Source organism: Asterias amurensis, chromosome 6 (genome assembly GCF_032118995.1).
Source record: "Asterias amurensis chromosome 6, ASM3211899v1".
Classification (NCBI taxonomy): Eukaryota; Metazoa; Echinodermata; class Asteroidea; order Forcipulatida; family Asteriidae; genus Asterias; species Asterias amurensis.
The window spans coordinates 19,159,733-19,187,720 of NC_092653.1; the positions used below are offsets into that span (position 1 = coordinate 19,159,733).

Below are 27,988 nucleotides of genomic sequence, written 5' to 3' on the forward strand. Positions count from 1 at the left end.
CCTGTCGAGTTCCCTTTTCAAAAGGATAACGGGAAGTGAGTGAACCGCCCACTTTGACCATACTCTCAGTTCCTGAGTACATCAATCTGACATAAGAGATGAAGTTTTGGCCAAAACCCATCGCTTTCATGGTTTTGAACAGATAACCGTGGTCGACATTGTCAAAAGCCTTCTTCTGGTCAAAGTTTAAAAGAGCAAGAGGCACATTTTTGGAATTGCAAAACATAAGACTGTACCTGATGATATTGACATTGTTGCACCAAGTACATGTACGTAACTTTGGTGTGGGTATACTACATGGTTGATCACATTTTTCAACCTGTTTGAAAGTGTTTTTGCGAAAAGTTTATAGGCTGTATTCAGCAAAGGGATCGAGTGCCAGTTTGCTACATCCAACAAGTCACCCTTTTTTGGCATGTTTGGGGAGGAGAGTTATTGCAGCTGTCCTGCAGGAAACCGGTAAGAAGCCTGTTGCAATTGAGTCATTGAATAAGGAAGTAATGTCACCTTTGCGAACGGGGTAAAAATTTTGATAAAGATCACATGTAAGACCGTCCAAGCCTGCTGATTTATTAATAATAATAATAAAACCATTCTTATATAGCGCATATCACCGTGAGGTCCCTATGCGCTGTAAAAGGAAATCAACAATTATTGTACAAAGTAAACAGATATGTTTTGATCAGGTTTTGAATTGTTCTGATGTCTCAGCCTGTTTAACAACCTCTGGAAGACTGTTCCATAACTGAACTGCTGCATATTGGAAAGAGCGGGAACCGTATGACTCGGTTTTTATAACAGGGGGAGTCAGCAGGGATTTATTTGAAGATCGCAGATTTCTGGTTGTTTTGTACTCCTGAACTAAGCTTTGAAGATAAACAGGGGCAATACCATGGATACATTGATAAGTCAGAACCAAAACTTTAAAATCAATTCTAGCCCGTATTGGCAGCCAATGAAGGTCCTTAAGAATGGGTGGATTCCCGAGTGCGAGTTCTGGTGACAAGTCTGGCCGCTGAATTTTGTATGCGTTGTAATCTGGCAATCTGAGTGTCCGGTAGTCCATAAAGTAGGCTATTGCAGGTATCTATGCGGCACATTACAAAGGAATGAACGAAGTTCTTTGACTGCAAGTCTGCGGCTGAGATCAGCCTGTCGCAGTCCTCTGCTTCGCCGGGGTCAAGCTTTGGTATGGTTTTGAAGCAGGTGCTCTCCCGCCTCCTCATCGGTATCAGCAGTAGCAATACAAGTCAGTGTAAAAATGGTGGATGTGCGCATTTATTTCACTCTTATCTTCAGTGATTTCTCCTGATGGAAGACAAATTTTGGAGATGTGTTTTGCACGTGAAGTCGTTACCGAAGAAGTAGCTAGAGCAAGTGTCTACTTGATATATTTAAAACGGGCTCTGATGAAGGCACCCCAAGCTCTGTGCTGGTACAGAGAAGTCAGGGTGTCTCTGTTTTTTTAGAGCAGATTGCGTGTCAGCAGATAAATGTGGCAAGGACTGGAGCTGCTGGATGCTTTCGTTGAGAGTCCGGGAGGGTTCCCGTTTGGTCTCAAAAACCCAACAAAATTGTGAAAACAAATAAATTAAAGCAGAGACTACAGCAATCCATAAAACAATAGCAACACACCGGTATACATTTTAAAACATATGGACAGAGGGGGCCTAAAACCTTTAAAGTTAGTGGTCACAATCAGAGCTCGAGTGTTGCAACACTTGCAAAACAACTTATACAGAGACTACAGCAATCCATAAAACAATTAGGCACTCTCTCCCTATATAAAGGGGAAACAAACAAAATGTGTGTATAAGCCTCTCTCAACAAGTGAGTCTTTAATTTAGCTTTGAATGACCCCAGCGAATCAACCCCCTGTAAAAAAAGCGGTACTGCATTCCAAAACTTTGGAGCAGCCTAAACAAAAGTAGGATTACCAAAAAAGTTATGCTAGGACCAATTTGTTTTACAGCCCAATAATTATTGAGTCACTTAAGACACATCTGCCAGCCACGTTTGTTTTTTTGAGTCAATTTTGACCAAGTAAACAAGAAAAGTCTTGGGGAAAAAAATGAATACTGTAACACCAATTATGTTGGTAAACCAACTTTTTTTTGTGTACATATTTGGTGGCAATCTTCTCATTAAAAACAAGTGCACATTAATCTGCTAAGAGAGATATCAACAATTATCCATCTCTTTGAAGACTTAGACAATTTCTAAGTGTCATTTGGTTGAATTGCATCTTTCATTTCATTTGCAGGCTGAGAATAAGAATGATTTTGGAAGTAGCTGGGCAGTCAATCCGGACCTGTGTGATCCAGTCATAGTTGATCCAGGTCCATGTGAAGAAGGATCAGATACTTACCGTCAGGCCAACGACTTGTGCTATCCACTCCTTGATGAATCTGGTACGTTCATAAAATAAACCCTTCTACTCTGAATCTTTTACCTTGTTCACCTGAGGTCATCACCCTTGAGAAAAGTCAGCTCCATGTACAATGTAGGGTCACATTAAGGCCAACAATTTTTGCGTTTATACCACAGGTCATTTTTAATAGTGTGTCTTGGCTGAGCAGACAAGAACAAGCTCAGGTGTTTGTGATTAGCAAAGTATTGTTTTGATTCCCAGTCTTGACACTTGTGTCCTTAAGCGAGACACTTAACCAGTTATACTGTGTCCTTCAGATGGGACCTAAAGCCCTATGTCCCATGTGTTGTGTAGTGCACATAAAATAATTCAGTGCACTTTTCGTAAAGAGAAGGGAATGTTGCAACGGTTTTTCTTCTTTGATTGGCAGCATATTGCACCCCAGCACAATGTGAACTATTACTTGGTGCTATGAAGGATTACTTAGCTCCACAAACCTTGCCTGAGAAAAGACTGGATGCTTTGACATGCTGCTTCGGGTGTGACAAAGCGCTTTATAAGAACCTAGTATTATTATTGTTTTAGGAAGTGACTAAAAGAGTCTGTGTGGTTTTGATGTATAGTCTGCTCGTGTTCAATTTCTCCTGAAAAATCTGTTTGATAATTCCATACTTTCATAATTCATTTTGATGGATGCCAATGACTTTGATACCCGCTTTCAGGTGCTCTGGCTTCTTGTCATGACTTCATTGATCCAACACAATTCCATGAGGGCTGCCTGTTTGACCTTTGTGCCACATTACCCACGGACGACCTCCTTTGTGATAGTCTCCAGAGCTATGCCCAGAGGTGTCGACAGGCAGGTGGCATTCCTGGAGAATGGAGAGAGGAAGTACCACAGTGCCGTGAGTAAACAGTAAACAGAAACCGCCCCAATAGCCCCCTCTATGGGTGCGTTCGATAAGCTTCCCCGGGTCAACCCCGGTCTGCCCCCGGTATGTTCGAATGGCTTTGACAGTATTCCAGGGGCTCACCCAGGTCAGCCCCAAGTGCCCTGCTTGTATAATTTCATTTCCTGAGATTTAACATCGTTTTAAAGTAGTTTTATTACAACCTTTCTCCATTTTATTTGTGAATGTAGAACTGAATTGTGCAAGTGAGTTGGTATATGACTCATGTGGTACATCTTGTCCTGCTACCTGCCTGGAACCAGAAGGATCTGATAATTGTGCAGATGATTGTATTGAAACCTGCCGCTGTCCAGAAGGTCTGCTTCTTGAAGGAGATCACTGCATCCAACCTTCTGAATGTGGCTGCTTCTTAGAGGATGGATCATACCTGGAAGTTAGTTTAAGATTCATTTCCATTTTTAGACAAGGATGACGGTTGAAATGTCTTAAGTGATAAACCTTGACGGTTACAGGGAATCAAAATTTGGAGTTGACTGGGGAACAAGTTTTGACCTTATTGTGTTGATTATTTAAGCACCTGACTCTTGAAATTACTTCGTATTGGGTAAAACACAATTTTTTTAATCATGATAACAACAAATATTGTGATGACTTTTGCTGAAAAGTAGGAATCAAACTGCCTCAAGCCAGAAGGCATGCCATTCATGCAGGTCTAGTGGTATTTTGGCAAAGGTCAACAGTACTTAACACACATGGGTAATGAGTAAAACAAGAATATCATCCCTCATGCACATTTTGAATCAGTTTAAACTGATTTACTTGTTGGTTCATTTAAAAAAACAATTAATTTTAAACTATTACTGTTGACAACCGACAACTTGTGTGTTTTTTACTGATCACAGCATTGCCCAAGAAGTGTGTGTTTAGTGACATTAATGATTGTTTCATTCTTTTCAATTAGAATGATGGGGTGTGGGTGTCTCGTGACTGCTCTTTGAAATGTGTTTGTGGTGAAGCTGGAGATGTGATATGTACAAGTATGGAATGTCACGAGTCTGCACGATGTGCCATCAAGAACGGTGTTAGGGACTGTTACTGTAAGAGAGGTTTTACTGGAGATGGACTCAACTGCCAAGCAGGTTAGAAGAACACATTACAAAATAAAATGAATCCTGAATCGAACTTGTATTTGTAACAGTTTGTTTCACTCTTAATATCGAAAAGGCTCCACACTGATTTAATATGTCTTCCTGTCTGAATACAGCTCCTGGTGTATGTACTGCATGGGGAGATCCACATTATGTCACTTTTGACGGTCTGAAGTATGACTTCCAAGGAGATTGTGATTACACTCTTGTCAGAGATTGCAGAAACACTTCAGCTCTTGCATCCTTCCATGTGATGGCTAAGAATGTCAAAAACAAGCCTTCTGAACGAGTATCGTACACTCAAGAAGTTAGATTGGAGTTTGGAGGCACTTTGTATTCTCTACTAAGGGATGGAGAGGTGCGAATCAACGGTGTGACTGTAACATTACCCTCCATGCGTCTTGATGGAGTCCATATCTACAATTCTGGTCGCAATGTGGTAAGACTTGTTGTTCCAAGTTTTGTTGAAAGTTAAATATTTACAATACTTCTTTGGTAAAAAATCACCTTAATAAAAGATCATTTTGGCTTTTTGAAATGTGTGTTGATAGCTCGTTCGGTATTGCTTTGTTTCAGATTTTAACAACTGACTTCCAGTTGGAGATTGTTTGGAATAAAAAGACAGACGTCATGGTGACAGTTCCTCAAGCCTACTGGAACAGAACTTGTGGTCTTTGTGGAACATTCAACGGAGACAAGCATGATGATTTTATTCTACCAGATGGATCTCTGGTAAGTGATTAATTATTAAAAAAATATTTTTAACTTGGGATTGTCCTTATTTGTTTAGAAACCTACATTAAACAGACTTCTTTTATTTTATTTATTTATTTATTTATTTCTTGTTTATCCTTTCCTTTTGATTCTTTTAACCCAACTTTAATTATCATTATAGAGTGATGATCTACTTCGATTTGGAAACAGCTGGGTTTTGGATGAAGACCAATGTGATCCTACAATAGAGATGCCAGATCCTTGTGATGAGGGCACAGAACCATACCGACAGGCTACTGATCTGTGCTTTGTACTCATCGATCAAAATGGTTTGTCAATTCATATTGAATATTCTCAATTTGATAAAAGCCAAATTGAAACAAGTGTAATGAAATACTTAAAATAGGTTTTTGAAAGTGTCTGAACAAAGCTTGTGTATTGATTTTGTTTCTTTAGGTCCATTTGCATCATGCCATGATTTTGTTGATCCTGTTGCGTATCATGAATCTTGTGTTTATGATCTTTGCGCTACACTTCCTGAAGATGACGTGATCTGTTCCAGTCTTGAGACTTACGCAGATGTTTGCCGTCTTGCTGGAAGTATGGTTGATGACTGGAGAGCAGTAAGAACGCAATGTGGTATGTTGAGGCAGTTTTTAAAAAATTGTTTACTTTTCTTGTGCTGCTTCCTTCTTGTATGTAGTGTTTTTTTAAACAAATTCTCAACAGAATGACTTTGTCCAAAGTAGTTCAGATTAATTCAAGAATGATCCAGACCACATTCAATGTAAGAGCGATGGAAACTATGCTCTTTGAAAATTACTTGTTTTGTTGTTTATTGTCAACCACTTTCCTGAGATTAAACATCGTTTTAACATTGTTTTATTACAACCTTTCTCCATTTTTTTTGTGAATGTAGATCTGAATTGTCGGAGTGAGTTGGTTTATGACTCATGTGGTACATCTTGTCCTGCTACCTGCCTGGAACCAGAAGGATCTGATAATTGTGCAGATGATTGTATTGAAACCTGCCGCTGTCCAGAAGGTCTGCTTCTTGAAGGAGATCACTGCATCCAACCTTCTGAATGTGGCTGCTTCTTAGAGGATGGATCATACCTGGAAGTTAGTTTGACATTCAAATCCATTTTTAGACAAGGATGACGGTTGAATTGTCTTTTATTTTTAACTTTGACAAACATTCAAACCAGTTTTTGGAGTGGAGTGGAGAACTTACAATTTGTGGCTCAAATTTGATCCCGATTCTCTCATTAACATCTACATGTATTTCTTAATTCTTACACGGTCGCTACAATCATAACTTCAATTGGTGATCAGATATTTTATGCAGAAGAGTGTTTTTTTTTACTATTATGATGGTTTCATTCTTTTCATTTAGAATGATGGAGTTTGGGTGTCTCATGACTGCTCTTTGAAATGTGTTTGTGGTGAAGCTGGAGATGTGATATGTACAAGTATGGAATGTCACGAGTCTGCACGATGTGCCATAAAGAACGGTGTTAGGGACTGTTACTGTAAGAGAGGTTTTACTGGAGATGGACTCAACTGCCAAGCAGGTAATAAATGAATATGTTACAACCTAAACTAAATCCTGTGGCTAATTTGTTACAGTTGCTTTCAGGCTTAATATCAAAAAAGCTCCACACTGATTTAATATGTCTTCTTGTCTGAATACAGCTCCTGGTGTATGTACTGCATGGGGAGATCCACATTATGTCACTTTTGACGGTCTGAAGTATGACTTCCAAGGAGATTGTGATTACACTCTTGTCAGAGATTGCAGAAACACTTCAGCTCTTGCATCCTTCCATGTGATGGCTAAGAATGTCAAAAACAAGCCTTCTGAACGAGTATCGTACACTCAAGAAGTTAGATTGGAGTTTGGAGGCACTTTGTATTCTCTACTAAGGGATGGAGAGGTGCGAATCAACGGTGTGACTGTAACATTACCCTCGATGCGTCTTGATGGAGTCCATATCTACAATTCTGGTCGCAATGTGGTAAGACTTGTTGTTCCAAGTTTTGTTGAAATTGAAATATTTACGCTGTTTCTGTGGTAAAGTCACCTTAAAGGATCATGTTGGCTTTTTGAAATGTGTGTTGATAACTTGTTTGGTATTGCTTTGTTTCAGATTTTAACAACTGACTTCCAGTTGGAGATTGTTTGGAATAAAAAGACAGACGTCATGGTGACAGTTCCTCAAGCCTACTGGGACAGAACTTGTGGTCTTTGTGGAACATTCAACGGAGACAAGCATGATGATTTTATTCTACCAGATGGATCTCTGGTTAGTGAATAAATATAAAAATAGTTTTTATCAGTGGATTGTCCTTATTTGTTTAAAAACCTACATTAAAAAGATTTCTTTCAAATTGTTTTCTTTAAACCCAAACTCATTTATCATTATAGAGTGATGATCTACTTCGATTTGGAAACAGCTGGGTTTTGGATGAAGACCAATGTGATCCTACAATAGAGATGCCAGATCCTTGTGATGAGGGCACAGAACCATACCAACAGGCTACTGATCTGTGCTTTGTACTCATCAATCAAAACGGTTTGTCAGTTCATATGAAACATTCTCATTTTGATAAAAGCCGAATTGAAACAATGATGAAATACTGGAGAGATTTTTAAAGTGTCTGAACAAAGCTTTTGTATTGATATTGTTTCTTTAGGTCCTTTTTCATCGTGCCATGATTTTGTTGATCCTGTTGCGTATCATGAATCTTGTGTTTATGATCTTTGTGCTACACTTCCTGAAGATGACGTTATCTGTTCCAGTCTTGAGACTTACGCAGATGTTTGCCGTCTTGCTGGAAGTATTGTTGATGACTGGAGAGCAGTTAGAACGCAATGTGGTATGTTAATGCAGTTTTTAAGAAACTGTTTTCTTTTCTTGAAGCTGTTTCTGTTTAGTATGTAATTTTTTTTTGACAAATCTCAACAGAATGACTTTGTCCAAAATAGCCGCCAGATTAATTCAGCATGATGCAGAACACACCCATTGTAAGAGCGATGAAAACTATGCTTTGTGAACAAACAACCTGTTTTGATGTTTTTTCAGCAATCACTTTCCTGAGATTAAACATCGTTTTAACATTGTTTTATTACAAACCTTCTCAATTTTATTTGTGAATGTAGAACTGAATTGTCGGAGTGAGTTGGTTTATGACTCATGTGGTACATCTTGTCCTGCTACCTGCCTGGAACCAGAAGGATCTGCTAATTGTGCAGATGATTGTATTGAAACCTGCCGCTGTCCAGAAGGTCTGCTTCTTGAAGGAGATCACTGCATCCAACCTTCTGAATGTGGCTGCTTCTTAGAGGATGGATCATACCTGGAAGTTAGTTTGAGATTCATTTCCATTTTTAGACAAGGATGACGGTTGAATTGTCTTTTATTTTATGATTAATCAAACATTCAAATAAGTTTCTAGAGTGGAGTGGAGAACTTGCAGTTTGTGGTTAAAATTTGATCCCGATTTTGTCATTAATATCTATGACTAGAGATTTTCTTTTTCCATCACTCTTAATTTGTACCCGGTCGCTACAATCATAACTTCAATTGGTGATCAGATATTTCCTGCAGTAGAGTGTTTTTTTTACTATTATGATGGTTTCACTCTTTTCAATTAGAATGATGGAGTTTGGGTGTCTCATGACTGCTCTTTGAAATGTGTTTGTGGTGAAGCTGGAGATGTGATATGTACAAGTATGGAATGTCACGAGTCTGCACGATGTGCCATAAAGAACGGTGTTAGGGACTGTTACTGTAAGAGAGGTTTTACTGGAGATGGACTCAACTGCCAAGCAGGTAATGAATGAATATGTTACAACCTAAACTAAATCCTGTAGCTACTTTGTTACAGTTTGTTTCAGTCTTAATATCAAAAAGGCTCCACACTGATTTAATATGTCTTCCTGTCTGAATACAGCTCCTGGTGTATGTACTGCATGGGGAGATCCACATTATGTCACCTTTGACGGTCTGAAGTATGACTTCCAAGGAGATTGTGATTACACTCTTGTCAGAGATTGCAGAAACACTTCAGCTCTTGCATCCTTCCATGTGATGGCTAAGAATGTCAAAAACAAGCCTTCTGAACGAGTATCGTACACTCAAGAAGTTAGATTGGAGTTTGGAGGCACTTTGTATTCTCTACTAAGGGATGGAGAGGTGCGAATCAACGGTGTGACTGTAACATTACCCTCCATGCGTCTTGATGGAGTCCATATCTACAATTCTGGTCCCAATGTGGTAAGACTTTTTGTTCAAAGTTTAATTGAAAGTTTAGTATTTACAATATTTCTTTGGTTAAAAACCACCTTAATAAAAGATCATTTTGGCTTTTTGAAATGTGTCCTGATACCATGTTTGATATTGCTTTGTTTCAGATTTTAACAACTGACTTCCAGTTGGAGATTGTTTGGAATAAAAAGACAGACGTCATGGTGACAGTTCCTCAAGCCTACTGGAACAGAACTTGTGGTCTTTGTGGAACATTCAACGGAGACAAGCATGATGATTTTATTCTACCAGATGGATCCCTGGTTGGTGACTAAATATAGAAATAGTTTTTATCAGTGGATTGTCCTTATTTGTTTAAAAACCTACATTAAAAAGATTTCTTTCAAATATTGCTCTTTAAACCCAAACTCATTTATCATTATAGAGTGATGATCTACTTCGATTTGGAAACAGCTGGGTTTTGGATGAAGACCAATGTGATCCTACAATAGAGATGCCAGATCCTTGCGATGAGGGCACAGAACCATACCGACAGGCTACTGATCTGTGCTTTGTACTCATCGATCAAAACGGTTTGTCAATTCATTATGAACATTCTCAATTTGAAAAGCCAAATTGAAACAAGTGTAATGAAATACTGGAGAGGTTTTTGAAAGTGTCTGAAGAAAGCTTTTGTTTTGGTTTTGTTTCTTTAGGTCCATTTGCATCATGCCATGATTTTGTTGATCCTGTCGCGTATCATGAATCTTGTGTTTATGATCTTTGCGCTACACTTCCTGAAGATGACGTGATCTGTTCCAGTCTTGAGACTTACGCAGATGTTTGCCGTCTTGCTGGAAGCATGGTTGATGACTGGAGAGCAGTAAGAACGCAATGTGGTATGTTGAGGCGGTTTTTAAAAATTTGTTTTCTTTTCTTGATATACATGTAGCTTCCTCCTAGCATGTAGTTTTTTTTTTTTCATTCTCAGCAGAACAACTTTGTCGTAAAATAGTTCAGATTAATTCAAGAATGATCCAGACCACATTCATTGTAAGAGCGATGGAAACTATGTTTGGTGAACAAATGACTCGTTTTTATGTTTTTCTGTCAATCACTTTCCTGAGATTTAACATCTTTTTAAAGTAGTTTTATTACAACCTTTCTCCATTTTATTTGTGAATGTAGAACTGAATTGTGCAAGTGAGTTGGTATATGACTCATGTGGTACATCTTGTCCTGCTACCTGCCTGGAACCAGAAGGATCTGCTAATTGTGCAGATGATTGTATTGAAACCTGCCGCTGTCCAGAAGGTTTGCTTCTTGAAGGAGATCACTGCATCCAACCTTCTGAATGTGGCTGCTTCTTAGAGGATGGATCATACGTGGAAGTTAGTTTGAGATTCACTTCCATTTTTAAACAAGGATGACAGTTGAATTGTGTTTTAGTTTTTAACCTTGACAAACACTCAAATCAGTTTTTGGAGTGAAGTGAAGAACTTGCAATTTTTGGCTAAAATTTGATCCCGATTTTCTCATTAACATCTATTACACTGGATTTTCTCGTAGCATCACTCTTAATTTGTACACGGTCGCTACAATCATAACTTCAATTGGTGATCAGATATTTCCTGCAGTAGAGTGTTTTTTTTTACTATTATGATGGTTTCATTCTTTTCATTTAGAATGATGGAGTTTGGGTGTCTCATGACTGCTCTTTGAAATGTGTTTGTGGTGAAGCTGGAGATGTGATATGTACAAGTATGGAATGTCACGAGTCTGCACGATGTGCCATCAAGAACGGTGTTAGGGACTGTTACTGTAAGAGAGGTTTTACTGGAGATGGACTCAACTGCCAAGGAGGTAATAAATGAATATGTTACAATCTAAACTAAATCCTGTAGCTAAATTGTTCCAGTTTGTTTCTATTCAGTCTTAATATGAAAAAAGCTCCACACTGATTTAATATGTCTTCCTGTCTGAATACAGCTCCTGGTGTATGTACTGCATGGGGAGATCCACATTATGTCACTTTTGACGGTCTGAAGTATGACTTCCAAGGAGATTGTGATTACACTCTTGTCAGAGATTGCAGAAACACTTCAGCTCTTGCATCCTTCCATGTGATGGCTAAGAATGTCAAAAACAAGCCTTCTGAACGTGTATCCTACACTCAAGAAGTTAGATTGGAGTTTGGAGGCACTTTGTATTCTCTACTAAGGGATGGAGAGGTGCGAATCAACGGTGTGACTGTAACATTACCCTCCATGCGTCTTGATGGAGTCCATATCTACAATTCTGGTCGCAATGTGGTAAGCCCTTGTTGTTCCAAGTTTAGTTGAAAGTGAAATGTGTACATTGTTTCTTTGGTAAAGTCACCTTAGAAGATCACATTGGCTTTTTGAAATGTGATTTGATAACTTGTTTGGTATTGCTTTGTTTCAGATTTTAACAACTGACTTCCAGTTGGAGATTGTTTGGAATAAAAAGACAGACGTCATGGTGACAGTTCCTCAAGCCTACTGGGACAGAACTTGTGGTCTTTGTGGAACATTCAACGGAGACAAGCATGATGATTTCATTCTACCAGATGGATCCCTGGTTAGTGAATAAATATAAAAATAGTTTTTATCAGTGGATTGTCCTGTTTTGATTAAAAACCTACGACAAACAGACTTCTTTCCATTTTTCTTTTAACCCAACTTTAATTATCATTATAGAGTGATGATCTACTTCGATTTGGAAACAGCTGGGCCTTGGATGAAGACCAATGTGATCCTACAATAGAGATGCCAGATCCGTGCGATGAGGGCACAGAACCATACCGACAGGCTACTGATCTGTGCTTTGTACTCATCGATCAAAACGGTTTGTCAATTCATATTGAACATTCTCAATTTGAAAAGCCAAATTGAAACAAGTGTAATGAAATACTCGAGAGGTTTTTGAAAGTGTCTGAACAAAGCTTTTGTATTGATTTTGTTTCTTTAGGTCCATTTTCATCATGCCATGATTTTGTTGATCCCGTTGCGTATCATGAATCTTGTGTGTATGATCTTTGTGCTACACTTCCTGAAGATGGCGTGATCTGTTCCAGTCTTGAGACTTACGCAGATGTCTGCCGTCTTGCTGGAAGCATGGTTGATGACTGGAGAGCAGTAAGAACGCAATGTGGTATGTTGAGGCGGTTTAAAAAAAATTGTTTTCTTTTCTTGAAGCAGCTTCCCTCTAGTATGTAGTGTTATTTTGACAAATTCTCAACAGAACAACTTTGTCCAAAATTGTTCAGATTAATTCAAGAATGATCCAGACCACATTAATTGTAAGAGCGATGGAAACTATGTTTGTTGAACAAATGACCCGTTTTTATGTTTTTTGTCAATCACTTTCCTGAGATTAAACCTCGTTTTAAAGTACTTTTATGACAACCTTTCTCCATTTTATTTGTGAATGTAGATCTGAATTGTCGGAGTGAGTTGGTATATGACTCATGTGGTACATCTTGTCCTGCTACCTGCCTGGAACCAGAAGGATCTGCTAATTGTGCAGATGATTGTATTGAAACCTGCCGCTGTCCAGAAGGTCTGCTTCTTGAAGGAGATCACTGCATCCAACCTTCTGAATGTGGCTGCTTCTTAGAGGATGGATCATACCTGGAAGTTAGTTTGAGATTCATTTCCATTTTTAAACAAGGATGACAGTTGAATTGTCTTTTATTTTTAGATTAATCAAACATTCAAATTAGTTTCTAGAGTGGAGTGGAGAACTTGCAATTTGTGGTTAAAATTTGATCCCGATTTTGTCATTAATATCTATGACTAGAGATTTTCTTTTTGCATCACTCTTTACAAATTAAAATTTGTACCCGGTCGCTACAATCACAACTTCATATGGTGATCAGATATTTCCTACAGTAGTTTTTTACTATGATGATGTTTTCATTCTTTTCACAATTAGAATGATGGAGTTTGGGTGTCTCATGACTGCTCTTTGAAATGTGTTTGTGGTGAAGCTGGAGATGTGATATGTACAAGTATGGAATGTCACGAGTCTGCACGATGTGCCATCAAGAACGGTGTTAGGGACTGTTACTGTAAGAGAGGTTTTACTGGAGATGGACTCAACTGCCAAGCAGGTAATAAATGAATATGTTACAACCTAAACTAAATCCTGTGGCTAATTTGTTACAGTTGCTTTCAGGCTTAATATCAAAAAAGCTCCACACTGCTTTAATTTGTCTTCCTGTCTGAATACAGCTCCTGGTGTATGTACTGCATGGGGAGATCCACATTATGTCACTTTTGACGGTCTGAAGTATGACTTCCAAGGAGATTGTGATTACACTCTTGTCAGAGATTGCAGAAACACTTCAGCTCTTGCATCCTTCCATGTGATGGCTAAGAATGTCAAAAACAAGCCTTCTGAACGAGTATCCTACACTCAAGAAGTTAGATTGGAGTTTGGAGGCACTTTGTATTCTCTACTAAGGGATGGAGAGGTGCGAATCAACGGTGTGACTGTAACATTACCCTCGATGCGTCTTGATGGAGTCCATATCTACAATTCTGGTCCCAATGTGGTGAGACTTTTTGTTCAAAGTTTAATTGAAAGTTTAATATTTACAATATTTTTTTGGTTAAAAACCACCTTAATAAAAGATCATTTTGGCTTTTTGAAATGTGTCCTGATACCTTGTTTGATATTGCTTTGTTTCAGATTTTAACAACTGACTTCCAGTTGGAGATTGTTTGGAATAAAAAGACAGACTTCATGGTGACAGTTCCTCAAGCCTACTGGAACAGAACTTGTGGTCTTTGTGGAACATTCAACGGAGACAAGCATGATGATTTTATTCTACCAGATGGATATCTGGTTGGTGACTTAATATAAAAATAGTTTTTATCAGTGGATTGTCCTTATTTGTTTAAAAACCTACATTAAAAAGATTACTTTCAAATAGTACTCTTTAAACCCAAACTCAATTATCATTATAGAGTGATGATCTACTTCGATTTGGAAACAGCTGGGTTTTGGATGAAGACCAATGTGATCCTACAATAGAGATGCCAGATCCGTGTGATGAGGGCACAGAACCATACCGACAGGCTACTGATCTGTGCTTTGTACTCGTCGATCAAAACGGTTTGTCAATTCATTATGAACATCCTCATTTTGATAAAAGCCAAATTGAAACAAGTGTTATGAAATACTGGAGAGGTTTTTGAAAGTGTTTGAAGAAAGCTTTTGTTTTGGTTTTGTTTCTTTAGGTCCATTTGCATCATGCCATGATTTTGTTGATCCTGTCGCGTATCATGAATCTTGTATTTATGATCTTTGCGCTACACTTCCTGAAGATGACGTGATCTGTTCCAGTCTTGAGACTTACGCAGATGTTTGCCGTCTTGCTGGAAGCATGGTTGATGACTGGAGAGCAGTTAGAACGCAATGTGGTATGTTGAGGCAGTTTTAAAAAATTTGTTTTCTTTTCTTGATATACATGTAGCTTCCTCCTATCATGTAGTTTTTTTTTTTCATTCTCAACAGAACAACTTTGTCGTAAAATAGTTCAGATTAATTCAAGAATGATCTAGACCACATTGATTGTAAGAGCGATGGAAACTATGTTTGGTGAACAAATGACCCGTTTTTATGTTGTTTTGTCAATCACTTTCCTGAGATTTAACATCTTTTTAAAGTAGTTTTATTACAACCTTTCTCCATTTTATTGTGAATGTAGAACTGAATTGTGCAAGTGAGTTGGTATATGACTCATGTGGTACATCTTGTCCTGCTACCTGCCTGGAACCAGAAGGATCTGCTAATTGTGCAGATGATTGTATTGAAACCTGCCGCTGTCCAGAAGGTCTGCTTCTTGAAGGAGATCACTGCATCCAACCTTCTGAATGTGGCTGCTTCTTAGAGGATGGATCATACCTGGAAGTAAGTTTGAGATTCAGTTCCATTTTTAAACAATGATGATGACATTTGAATTGTCTTTTATTTTTAACTTTGACAAACATTCAAACCAGTTTTTGGAGTGAAGTGAAGAACTTGCAAATTGTGGCTAAAATTTGATCCCGATTTTCTCATTAACATCTATTACACTGGATTTTCTCGTAGCATCACTCTTAATTTGTACACGGTCGCTACAATCATAACTTCAATTGGTGATTGGAAATTTCCTGCAGAAGAGTGTTTCTTTTACTATGATGATGTTTTCATTCTTTTCACAATTAGAATGATGGAGTTTGGGTGTCTCATGACTGCTCTTTGAAATGTGTTTGTGGTGAAGCTGGAGATGTGATATGTACAAGTATGGAATGTCACGAGTCTGCACGATGTGCCATAAAGAACGGTGTTAGGGACTGTTACTGTAAGAGAGGTTTTACTGGAGATGGACTCAACTGCCAAGGAGGTAATAAATGAATATGTTACAACCTAAACTAAATCCTGTAGCTAATTTGTTACAGTTTCTTTCAGGCTTAATATCAAAAAAGCTCCACACTGATTTAATATGTCTTTCTGTCTGAATACAGCTCCTGGTGTATGTACTGCATGGGGAGATCCACATTATGTCACCTTTGACGGTCTGAAGTATGACTTCCAAGGAGATTGTGATTACACTCTTGTCAGAGATTGCAGAAACACTTCAGCTCTTGCATCCTTCCATGTGATGGCTAAGAATGTCAAAAACAAGCCTTCTGAACGAGTATCGTACACTCAAGAAGTTAGATTGGAGTTTGGAGGCACTTTGTATTCTCTACTAAGGGATGGAGAGGTGCGAATCAACGGTGTGACTGTAACATTACCCTCCATGCGTCTTGATGGAGTCCATATCTACAATTCTGGTCCCAATGTGGTAAGACTTTTTGTTCAAAGTTTAATTGAAAGTTTAGTATTTACAATATTTCTTTGGTTAAAAACCACCTTAATAAAAGATCATTTTGGCTTTTTGAAATGTGTCCTGATACCATGTTTGATATTGCTTTGTTTCAGATTTTAACAACTGACTTCCAGTTGGAGATTGTTTGGAATAAAAAGACAGACGTCATGGTGACAGTTCCTCAAGCCTACTGGAACAGAACTTGTGGTCTTTGTGGAACATTCAACGGAGACAAGCATGATGATTTTATTCTACCAGATGGATCCCTGGTTGGTGACTTAATATAAAAATAGTTTTTATCTCTGTATTGTTCCTATTTGTTTGGAAACCTAGGTTAAACAGACTTTTTTCAATTTTTTTCATTTAACCCAACTTTTATTATCATTATAGAGTGATGATCTACTTCGATTTGGAAACAGCTGGGTTTTGGATGAAGACCAATGTGATCCTACAATAGAGATGCCAGATCCGTGTGATGAGGGCACAGAACCATACCGACAGGCTACTGATCTGTGCTTTGTACTCATCGATCAAAACGGTTTGTCAATTCATATTGAATATTGTCAATTTGATAAAAGCCAAATTGAAACAAGTGTAATGAAATACTTAAGAGGTTTTTGAAAGTGTCTGAACAAAGCTTTTGTATTGATTTTGTTTCTTTAGGTCCATTTGCATCATGCCATGATTTTGTTGATCCTGTTGCGTATCATGAATCTTGTGTTTATGATCTTTGCGCTACACTTCCTGAAGATGACGTGATCTGTTCCAGTCTTGAGACTTACGCAGATGTTTGCCGTCTTGCTGGAAGTATGGTTGATGACTGGAGAGCAGTAAGAACGCAATGTGGTATGTTGAGGCAGTTTTTAAAAAATTGTTTACTTTTCTGGTGCTGCTTCCTTCTTGTATGTAGTGTTTTTTTAAACAAGTTCTCAACAGAATGACATTGTCCAAAGTAGTTCAGATTAATTCAAGAATGATCCAGACCACATTCAATGTAACAGCGATGGAAACTATGCTCTTTGAAAATTACTTGTTTTGTTGTTTATTGTCAACCACTTTACTGAGATTAAACATCGTTTTAACATTGTTTTATTACAACCTTTCTCCATTTTATTTGTGAATGTAGAACTGAATTGTGCAAGTGAGTTGGTATATGACTCATGTGGTACATCTTGTCCTGCTACCTGCCTGGAACCAGAAGGTTCTGATAATTGTGCAGATGATTGTATTGAAACCTGCCGCTGTCCAGAAGGTCTGCTTCTTGAAGGAGATCACTGCATCCAACCTTCTGAATGTGGCTGCTTCTTAGAGGATGGATCATACCTGGAAGTTAGTTTGACATTCAAATCCATTTTTAGACAAGGATGACGGTTGAATTGTCTTTTATTTTTAACTTTGACAAACATTCAAACCAGTTTTTGGAGTGGAGTGGAGAACTTACAATTTGTGGCTCAAATTTGATCCGGATTCTCTCATTAACATCTACATGTATTTCTTAATTCTTACACGGTCGCTACAATCATAACTTCAATTGGTGATTGAAATTTCCTTCAGAAGAGTGTTTCTTTTACTATTATGATGGTTTCATTCTTTTCATTTAGAATGATGGAGTTTGGGTGTCTCATGACTGCTCTTTGAAATGTGTTTGTGGTGAAGCTGGAGATGTGATATGTACAAGTATGGAATGTCATGAGTCTGCACGATGTGCCATCAAGAACGGTGTTAGGGACTGTTACTGTAAGAGAGGTTTTACTGGAGATGGACTCAACTGCCAAGCAGGTAATAAATGAATATGTTACAACCTAAACTAAATCCTGTAGCTAATTTGTTACAGTTTCTTTCAGGCTTAATATCAAAAAAGCTCCACACTGATTTAATATGTCTTTCTGTCTGAATACAGCTCCTGGTGTATGTACTGCATGGGGAGATCCACATTATGTCACCTTTGACGGTCTGAAGTATGACTTCCAAGGAGATTGTGATTACACTCTTGTCAGAGATTGCAGAAACACTTCAGCTCTTGCATCCTTCCATGTGATGGCTAAGAATGTCAAAAACAAGCCTTCTGAACGAGTATCCTACACTCAAGAAGTTAGATTGGAGTTTGGAGGCACTTTGTATTCTCTACTAAGGGATGGAGAGGTGCGAATCAACGGTGTGACTGTAACATTACCCTCCATGCGTCTTGATGGAGTCCATATCTACAATTCTGGTCGCAATGTGGTAAGCCCTTGTTGTTCAAGTTTAGTTGAAAGTGAAATGTGTACATTGTTTCTTTGGTAATGTCACCTTAGAAGATCACATTGGCTTTTTGAAATGTGATTTGATAACTTGTTTGGTATTGCTTTGTTTCAGATTTTAACAACTGACTTCCAGTTGGAGATTGTTTGGAATAAAAAGACAGACGTCATGGTGACAGTTCCTCAAGCCTACTGGAACAGAACTTGTGGTCTTTGTGGAACATTCAACGGAGACAAGCATGATGATTTTATTCTACCAGATGGATCCCTGGTTAGTGAATAAATATAAAAATAGTTTTCATCTCTGGATTGGCTTTATTTTTATAGAAACCTAACTTTAAACCGACTTCTTTCCAATTTTTCTTTAAACCCAAACTCATTTATCATTATAGAGTGATGATCTACTTCGATTTGGAAACAGCTGGGTTTTGGATGAAGACCAATGTGATCCTACAATAGAGATGCCAGATCCTTGTGATGAGGGCACAGAACCATACCGACAGGCTACTGATCTGTGCTTTGTACTCATCGATCAAAATGGTTTGTCAATTCATTATGAACATCCTCATTTTGATAAAAGCCAAATTGAAACAAGTGTAATGAAATACTCAAGAGATTTTTAAAGTGTCTGAACAAAGCTTTTGTATTGATGTTGTTTCTTTAGGTCCATTTGCATCATGCCATGATTTTGTTGATCCCGTTGCGTATCATGAATCTTGTGTTTATGATCTTTGTGCTACACTTCCTGAAGATGACGTGATATGTTCCAGTCTTGAGACTTACGCAGATGTTTGCCGTCTTGCTGGAAGTATGGTTGATGACTGGAGAGCAGTTAGAACGCAATGTGGTATGTTGAGGCGGTTTTTAAAAAGTTATTTTCTTTTCTTAAAGCAGCTTCCCTCTAGTTTTTAGTATTATTTTAAACAAATTCTCAACAGAACAACTTTGTCCAAAGTAGTTCAGATTAATTCTAGAATGATCCAGACCACATTCAATGTAAGAGCGATGGAAACTATGCTCTGTAAACAAATAACACGTTTTGATGTTTATTGTCAACCACTTTCCTGTGATTGTATATCATTTTAAAGTAGTTTTGTTACAAACTTTCTCCATTTTATTTGTGAATGTAGATCTGAATTGTCGGAGTGAGTTGGTTTATGACTCATGTGGTACATCTTGTCCTGCTACCTGCCTGGAACCAGAAGGATCTGATAATTGTGCAGATGATTGTATTGAAACCTGCCGCTGTCCAGAAGGTCTGCTTCTTGAAGGAGATCACTGCATCCAACCTTCTGAATGTGGCTGCTTCTTAGAGGATGGATCATACCTGGAAGTAAGTTTGAGATTCAGTTCCATTTTTAAACAAGGATGATGACAGTTGAATTGTCTTTTATTTTTAACTTTGGCAAACATTCAAACCAGTTTTTTGGAGTGGAATGGAGAACTTGCAATTTGTTGCTAAAATTTGATCCCGTTTTTCTCATTAACATCTATTACACTGGATTTTCTCGTAGCATCACTCTTAATTCTTACATGGATCCTACAATCATAACTTCAATTGTGATTGGAAATTTCCTGCAGAAGAGTGTTTATTTTACTGTTATAATGGTTTCATTCTTTTCACAATTAGAATGATGGAGTTTGGGTGTCTCATGACTGCTCTTTGAAATGTGTTTGTGGTGAAGCTGGAGATGTGATATGTACAAGTATGGAATGTCACGAGTCTGCACGATGTGCCATCAAGAACGGTGTTAGGGACTGTTACTGTAAGAGAGGTTTTACTGGAGATGGACTCAACTGCCAAGCAGGTAAGAAATGAACATGTTACCAACTAAACTAAATCCTGTAGCTAACTTGTTACAGTTTGTTTCAGTCTTAATATCAAAAAGGCTCCACACTGATTTAATATGTCTTCCTGTCTGAATACAGCTCCTGGTGTATGTACTGCATGGGGAGATCCACATTATGTCACTTTTGACGGTCTGAAGTATGACTTCCAAGGAGATTGTGATTACACTCTTGTCAGAGATTGCAGAAACACTTCAGCTCTTGCATCCTTCCATGTGATGGCTAAGAATGTCAAAAACAAGCCTTCTGAACGAGTATCGTACACTCAAGAAGTTAGATTGGAGTTTGGAGGCACTTTGTATTCTCTACTAAGGGATGGAGAGGTGCGAATCAACGGTGTGACTGTAACATTACCCTCCATGCGTCTTGATGGAGTCCATATCTACAATTCTGGTCGCAATGTGGTAAGCCCTTGTTGTTCAAGTTTTGTTGAAGAAGAGAGGTTTTCATTCCTTGATTTAGACAATTTTGAATCATTATCTAAATGGAAGATGTTCAGTGCATACTGTGTACAGTACATGTACAGGAAATGTTGGGTATATTTTCATATCTTTAACAATTAAACAGATTTTGGTTTTTATGCCTTCTGGTTTCAATCTTACTGTTGATTTATTTGAGAACAAGTGTATAAGGGTGCTTCATAATTTTGTCTGTTTCAGGTTTTACAGACTGACTTTGAGCTAGAGATTGTGTGGAATGGTCAGCAAAATGTCATGGTGACAATTCCTGTAGCTTACTGGAATAGAACCTGTGGTCTTTGTGGAACATTTGACGGAGACAATCATAATGACTTTGCTCTACAAGATGGATCCCTGGTAAGACAATTTAATAATAGTAATAATAATTATAATACAAAGTTCTTATAAAGCGCACATATCCTAGACACTAGGTCAAGGCACTGAACAAATAGAGAATTAACAATCATTAAATTAATGGGCTCTGAATAGTTCAGAACAGTCAGAAGAATAATTTTTAATAGTTGACACTTATTTTATTAGTCAGTTATACTACTGAACATAAGCTTTTTTAATAATGTCTTTATTTGATAACCTTTTTTTACTTTTAGAGTGAGAGCGCTACTGACTTTGGAAACAGCTGGGTTTTGGATAAAGACCAATGTGATCCTACAATAGAGATGCCAGATCCTTGTGATGAGGGCACAGAACCATACCGACAGGCTACTGATCTGTGCTTTGTACTCATCGATCAAAACGGTTTGTCAATTGATTTGTTGAAACTTATCATAACTGTGTAAATGTTTTGTAAAATTTGTGTTATATTCCCAATTTGTCTTTTCATATGTTGCAGGTCCTTTCGCATCATGCCATGATTTTGTTGATCCTGTTGCGTATCACGAATCTTGTGTTTATGATCTTTGTGCCACGCTTCCTGAAGATGATGTGATCTGTTCCAGTCTTGAGACTTATGCAGATGTTTGTCGTCTTGCTGGACAGAGGGTTGGTAACTGGAGAAGAGAGAGGCATCAGTGTGGTAAGTGAGGTTTTGTTCATGTTCCTTTTCTTTACCTTTTTCGTTAAGAAGTACCTGATAAAAAACAATTCTGGCAAGAAAAAAATTGCCGGGAAATTTGGGGGGATTTTGCAGGATCCTGTTTGACAGGAGTCCCGGCAGGATTGTGATAGGATTCTATCCTGGTTAATCCAACTTGAATCCTGTTTATAACCAGTTACCCAATCAACCCAGATTCCAGTTTTCTGGAACCCCTGTTAATCCAACTGGGATTCTGGTTGTTCTAAAAGGCATCCAGGTTGATCCAACCGGAATCCTGGTTAAAACCAGTTGCCCAACCAATTGGGATTTGTTAAATGCATCCTTTCTCACTTGAATTTTTCAGTTGTGTATTATCAGGTATGTACTTTAACTTTGCACTGGTATCTACCAAACGAGGTACTCAAGGCGCTGAGTATATACAAACTTTGAGAAAGATAGGTTATTGCAGTGTTGAATTCTGAGACCCAATTATTTAGCACCTTATAAGGGTTTACAAGGTGCTACAGCGCATACAGCAGCCGGAGCCAGGAACACCGGGGCGAACCCCTTCTCTTTTCGATAAGTGCACTGGGTTCTTTTACATGCGTTACACATGGGATCAACGGCTTTACGTCCCATCCGAAGGACGAAGCACTGGTAAGTATCTTGCTTAAGGACACAAGTGTCATGGCACAGGATTCAAACCCACAATCTGCTGATCAGAACCCCAGAGTTTGAATTCGGTGCTGTTAACCGCTCGGCTATTAGATTGCTTTCAACATGTTCAATAATTAACTGGGTGTAAAATTATGTTTGCACCATATGTTTCTTTTATGCTGCAGCATGCACATTCTTTCGCACCTTATCATTTTCGATTTTGAATTGTTATCCAATTTTAGAACTGAAATGTGCGAGTGAGTTGGTTTATGACTCATGTGGTACATCTTGTCCTGCTACCTGCCTGGAACCAGAAGGATCTGATAATTGTGCAGATGATTGTATTGAAACCTGCCGCTGTCCAGAAGGTCTGCTTCTTGAAGGAGATCACTGCATCCAACCTTCTGAATGTGGCTGCTTCTTAGACGATGGATCGTACCTCCCTGTGAGTAATGAAATACGGAGATCCTATTTTTTTTCTTCATATTTATTGTCAACCGGTAAATTTTTAGTGCTTTTAATATTTTCCTTTCAACTGTTGCTATTGTTGTTTTTGTAAAATGACAGATAACATATTTTCAACTATGTTTCGTTGCATTTCATATTATCTTTCAGTTTGAATAAACAGTAGTTTTCAAGTTGAACTATTTACTTAAGTTTGTAATGAATCTACACTCAACTGTAGATTATGTTACAAATCTACACTTAAGTTACAGGCCAGGAATTACAAAGTTTTTACTTTGGCCTTGGAGAGGCAAAATTTTGGTGGGCACCACGGCCAGTAGAAAAGGCACCAAGGCCTAAAATTTCAAAATAGAGAAGGCATGAAGTCAATGTTATCGGGCGGTTCTTTATTCTTAATACACAAATCAATTAAAAAATTAAAACAATTGCCAGAGGTTTTCCTATGGGTGTTTAACCCAATTAAACAATTTTTATGAATAACAAATGGATAAATCATATCTTATTCATAAATCATAGGGCCAATAGAAAACCCTAAACGATTTTGCTAAAAAAGAAGACAAGTAAAACAAGAAATTTTTTAATTGTTCTAAAAATTTGATTTATAATTGTTAAATAATTGAATTGTGTATGAATTTCGACAAGGTTGGTGACGTGTGGGTTGCCCCAGACTGCTCCAGTAGGTGTGTGTGTATGGGTTCCAAAGAAGTACTCTGTGAAAGGCGACAGTGTAACGAGTCAGCCCAGTGTGATGTTAAGAATGGCATGAGGGATTGCTACTGCAATGATGGATTTGTTGGTGACGGAATCAACTGTGCAACAGGTATGTAAAATAATGGTTATCAACACTTGTGGGGAAAAAGTATAAATAAACAAAGATTTTAATTGAAAAGTCCGGTGTTAAGAATTGCTTGATGAATGCATGTACATGACTACTAATTTATTTGTGATGGAATGAATTCTGTGATGGAATGAACTGTAAAGGCACGGCATCACCAAACATTTTCATTTCTTTGGAAGGTGGAGTGGTTAAATGGGGGCATAAACCTTGTTTTGTTTTACTAAGTTTACTAGTAATGGAAAAGTGTTAGCTACAATGATGGGGAAAAAAGTGTAAAAAGAAAACAGAAACCAACAGTTTTCTTCCAGCTGCCAGGCACCTAACCATGACCTACCAAAAGAGATCTTTAAGCCAAATTTACATGTCGAAGTATCGGGTCAAAATTGGTTTTGAGGAACAGATTTCAAGTCAACTGATTTCATTGTGATTGAATCTTCAAAGCAATTATGTCTTGAGTGTGGAAAATGCCAAACCATTTCATCCTCTCGTACAGCAAAAACAAATTCAGAATAAGACATTTTATTTCAGACCAATTAGATTAAAACTCTGAAACTAAGTCGCACTTTTGATTCTATCATGCTACAGCGACAGGCACATGCACCGTCTGGGGAGACCCGCACTACGTCACATTTGACGGGACAAAGTTTGACTTCCAGGGCGAGTGCGAATACACACTTGTCAAGCCCTGCAGTAACTCAGCTGAGGACTCATTCCGAATCAATGCCAGGAATGTGAAATTGAAGCCCTCTGATGAGGTCGCCTTGACAGAGGAGGTTATTCTGGATTACGCTGGATCTCTGTATGCCCTGAGGCAGAGAGGAGAGCTGCGTGTCAATGGTGTAATCGTAACTCCTCCACTGCAAGGAGAGGGTGTACAGATCATGATCAACGGTTTCAAACTGGTAAGTCATATTTGTTTAGGTGCTGGGCAGCAATCGGTCTGCAACAGAGGTTTTAGCTGTGTTCCAATTTGCAACTGTGTGGCTGTGGCTGCAGCTGATGATAAGGGTATTGTTCTCGGCAGCCTTTACTTCAATGCATGGTAACATGGTGATCCAGCTGCTGCAGCCATAGCCCCTAAGAAGCAATTTGTGTGTTTGATTTGAATACCATCTGGTAAGTCAACTTGATTAGTAGTCAGGAATTCAAATTTAAGCGGTAGCTTGTGACTAAGCAAGTCAATTGAACCAGACATTAAACAAATCTTACTTGCAAATGGCACATTCGAAAAAAACCTTTGTACAAAGAAACAAATGTATACCACAAAAGTTACTTTTTTAAACTATGTGGCAAAATTATCTTCAAGTCATGCTTATCTCTTCCTATGCTGGATGTAAACTTGTTGTCAAAACTAATGTGTTTCTCATGTATCACCTGAGAAAGTAGAGTTTGCTGTTGCAAACTGCTTACCTACCAAAAGGATCTATGCCTAAATGCAAAAATTTGTTAATGGCCTGAGGTTTTTACTCTAGCAGAGTCGTTCTCGAAGGTGATAATTTCATCTCCGAAAAACTCAGGTGACCAGGAGCTTTATTATGTTTTGGTGTGTGTCCGGTATCGCTCGGCTTGGCCTGCACGTTCTTGTCATAGAGAGACTGGCTTTGGCGGGACTTTCTTTGGCTCAATGCTGCAGGTCTGGTTGTGGTTTCCCCTCCCGGTTCTAATTTCTTGCCATTGTTGTTGTTTTTAAATGGTGTTATTATTATTGTTTGATTAGCATTCACTGGATATGTACATGTATTGTTGTGTTTACATTGTCTCTGCTGCGCCTTGAACATCTGTAAAGATTGATTTGGCGCATTACAAATACCTACTATTATTTATTATTATTCATGTTATTATTATAAATTATAAGCGATCAATTTTGTGACATCCATACAACTGTACAAACTGTATTAAGGACGTGTTTAGCAGTGAACTGTTTTGTAATTGAGACTGAGATATCCCACATTGAGACAAGACTGACACCTCTCCACTGAGTGTCTGAGACTTACATGTACAATAGTGGTGCTGAGATGATGACTGCCTTGCGGTTTTAGAAAGATTTGTTTTAATTTGGTTTGGTTTTGTATCTCCATTTTATTTACAGATATTGCGTACATCTTTTGGCTTGACTATTCGCTGGGATGGATTCCGAACAGCCACGATCTCTCTCCCAAGTTCTTACAGCAACCGAACATGCGGTCTGTGTGGAAACTTTGATAGAAACCCTGAGAATGAGTTCATTACCCCAGACGGGCAAATGGTAAGATAAAAAACAAGCTGTCAATAAGATGCATTTCTGGTTCCGCACAAAATGGAAAATGTGTCAGTTTTGGTTGACATTGCAAACTTTTGCATCTCACTATTGACCCCTTGCACGCGCATCACACGCGGCGACTGATGCCCTGCTCACCATGTTGGTGGGCAGTTAGGTTTAGTAGTATTAACGCCGCGTCCCCTAAAATGCACACTTCACTGCATAATGCACAGCATAGAGTTAAATATAAAAACGCACAGTGAAATTGCCCACCAGTATGGCGCATTCAAGATTTTTCTGATGAAATGGGTCAATAGTGCAGTATAGGGTTCATGTAGTTTCTTTTTTTTATACAGTTGTGGTCATAATGAACTGATCCCCATATTTATAGAGTTGCTCACAATGTTCTTGGCCTAGTGAGTAATAAGTGTTGGATTATGCATGAGACTGTCTTGTGACTCTGTCAAGGCACTGGACACTATTGGTAATTACTTCAAATAAATGTTAGCCTAAAAACTTACTTGGTTATGAGCTATGGAAAACTGTTGCTAGTATAAAACATTATGAGAAACGCCTCCCTGAGAAGTAAGGTAGTTTTTGAGAAAGAAGCAATTTTCCACAAATTTGATTTAAAGAGCTCAGAATTAGATTTTGAGAGGTCCAAAATCAAGCATCTGAAAGCACACAACTTCATGTGACAAGGGTGTTTTTTCTTTCATTATTATCACACAACTTTGATGACCAATCGAGTTCCAATTTTCACAGGTTTGTTATTTTGTGCAAATGTTGAGATACACCAAGTGAGAAGACTGGTCTTTGACAATTACCAAACGTGTCCAGTGTCTTTAAACGATGAATCTACACGTATTCTTGTTTCTGCAGGTTGTAACTCCTAATGACTTTGGTAACAGCTGGATGACTACACCTGATAGGTGTTACAATGAGACGTTGGAACCCAACCCATGCGAGGGTAAAAGAGAGGCTAAGGAAAAGGCGGAAGATCTCTGTTACATAATCATCAACAACTTTGGTGAGACAGCGCTTACTTTATAAGGAAGTCTTACAAATACAACCATGCAATTATCCCTTTTGGAAGAGTTGGTTGGTCTATTGTCAATGATTTTGTGTGTGCTTGTGGCTGTCCCAGCTCATCGAAGAGTTAGTGTCTCTAAAAACAGTTGGTTGCTTGCCAGATTGCTCTAGTCGCAGGGTTTCCTTAATAATGGGTAAATCAGCGGTGAGAATACTTTCATGAGTTGAAATATGGAATGCACCATTGCATGGATGCAAAACATTCATTAATAGTTTTATATCAACTCCAGGTAGAACTTTGTCAGTTGGAGAAGAAATTAGTCACAAAAATGTACATCCACTGATATCACATTCACTGTGCAAAAAGAAGATACCAAATTTTTATGGGCTCGAAAGCAAAGATTGTAGATCGCCGGCACATTAATCCGGAGGTTGCTACATGTAGTTCAATCTAGTCATTTTTTTCTCTGTTCAATTCTAAATCATTTAAAATTAACCCAGTCAGTTTCCCTTGTGGTTTATTATTTCACAGCATATTTTTAAAACATTTGTAGTAAACTAATTGTTGTCAATGATTACTTTTCACCAAAAATCTTTAAAAGGTTGACTGATTTTTGAATTGTTCATTTTACATCAGGAGCCTTCCGAGAGTGCCATGATTTTGTGGATCCCGAACCATACCATGAGGCATGCGTGTATGACTTGTGTGCCTACCTCCCCAATGAAGATGTGTTCTGCGACAGCGTAGAGGAGTATGCAGAGGCTTGTCTGAAGAAGGGTGTGGATATTGAACACTGGCGGTCTGGAGCACGAGAATGCCGTAAGTAGTACTCTGCACTCTCTCAATGGACATTATTCAGCATCTGTGAGGCTATTCATACTACATTTACATGTACATGTA

The 27,988-nt window shown here is 38.3% G+C and overlaps 1 protein-coding gene across 1 annotated transcript in view; it reads left to right on the forward strand.

Annotated features, from left to right (window-relative positions):
• LOC139938706 (IgGFc-binding protein-like) overlaps positions 1-27,988 on the forward strand; it is a 97,654-nt gene that overhangs the window by 34,568 nt on the left and 35,098 nt on the right. The window contains exons 34-89 of the mRNA XM_071934322.1: positions 2,264-2,411; positions 3,094-3,276; positions 3,513-3,715; positions 4,244-4,421; positions 4,547-4,869; positions 5,007-5,162; positions 5,326-5,473; positions 5,601-5,783; positions 6,064-6,266; positions 6,541-6,718; positions 6,840-7,162; positions 7,295-7,450; positions 7,573-7,720; positions 7,842-8,024; positions 8,308-8,510; positions 8,803-8,980; positions 9,102-9,424; positions 9,562-9,717; positions 9,840-9,987; positions 10,111-10,293; positions 10,583-10,785; positions 11,080-11,257; positions 11,384-11,706; positions 11,840-11,995; positions 12,115-12,262; positions 12,386-12,568; positions 12,851-13,053; positions 13,352-13,529; positions 13,651-13,973; positions 14,111-14,266; positions 14,389-14,536; positions 14,662-14,844; positions 15,132-15,334; positions 15,632-15,809; positions 15,931-16,253; positions 16,391-16,546; positions 16,668-16,815; positions 16,941-17,123; positions 17,404-17,606; positions 17,879-18,056; positions 18,178-18,500; positions 18,633-18,788; positions 18,910-19,057; positions 19,182-19,364; positions 19,648-19,850; positions 20,148-20,325; positions 20,447-20,769; positions 21,025-21,180; positions 21,432-21,579; positions 21,674-21,856; positions 22,756-22,958; positions 23,621-23,798; positions 24,402-24,718; positions 25,906-26,061; positions 26,938-27,085; positions 27,725-27,907. Coding sequence (XP_071790423.1) covers positions 2,264-2,411; positions 3,094-3,276; positions 3,513-3,715; positions 4,244-4,421; positions 4,547-4,869; positions 5,007-5,162; positions 5,326-5,473; positions 5,601-5,783; positions 6,064-6,266; positions 6,541-6,718; positions 6,840-7,162; positions 7,295-7,450; positions 7,573-7,720; positions 7,842-8,024; positions 8,308-8,510; positions 8,803-8,980; positions 9,102-9,424; positions 9,562-9,717; positions 9,840-9,987; positions 10,111-10,293; positions 10,583-10,785; positions 11,080-11,257; positions 11,384-11,706; positions 11,840-11,995; positions 12,115-12,262; positions 12,386-12,568; positions 12,851-13,053; positions 13,352-13,529; positions 13,651-13,973; positions 14,111-14,266; positions 14,389-14,536; positions 14,662-14,844; positions 15,132-15,334; positions 15,632-15,809; positions 15,931-16,253; positions 16,391-16,546; positions 16,668-16,815; positions 16,941-17,123; positions 17,404-17,606; positions 17,879-18,056; positions 18,178-18,500; positions 18,633-18,788; positions 18,910-19,057; positions 19,182-19,364; positions 19,648-19,850; positions 20,148-20,325; positions 20,447-20,769; positions 21,025-21,180; positions 21,432-21,579; positions 21,674-21,856; positions 22,756-22,958; positions 23,621-23,798; positions 24,402-24,718; positions 25,906-26,061; positions 26,938-27,085; positions 27,725-27,907 — 11,044 coding nt within the window. The remainder of the gene's footprint in view (positions 1-2,263; positions 2,412-3,093; positions 3,277-3,512; positions 3,716-4,243; positions 4,422-4,546; positions 4,870-5,006; positions 5,163-5,325; positions 5,474-5,600; positions 5,784-6,063; positions 6,267-6,540; positions 6,719-6,839; positions 7,163-7,294; positions 7,451-7,572; positions 7,721-7,841; positions 8,025-8,307; positions 8,511-8,802; positions 8,981-9,101; positions 9,425-9,561; positions 9,718-9,839; positions 9,988-10,110; positions 10,294-10,582; positions 10,786-11,079; positions 11,258-11,383; positions 11,707-11,839; positions 11,996-12,114; positions 12,263-12,385; positions 12,569-12,850; positions 13,054-13,351; positions 13,530-13,650; positions 13,974-14,110; positions 14,267-14,388; positions 14,537-14,661; positions 14,845-15,131; positions 15,335-15,631; positions 15,810-15,930; positions 16,254-16,390; positions 16,547-16,667; positions 16,816-16,940; positions 17,124-17,403; positions 17,607-17,878; positions 18,057-18,177; positions 18,501-18,632; positions 18,789-18,909; positions 19,058-19,181; positions 19,365-19,647; positions 19,851-20,147; positions 20,326-20,446; positions 20,770-21,024; positions 21,181-21,431; positions 21,580-21,673; positions 21,857-22,755; positions 22,959-23,620; positions 23,799-24,401; positions 24,719-25,905; positions 26,062-26,937; positions 27,086-27,724; positions 27,908-27,988) is intronic.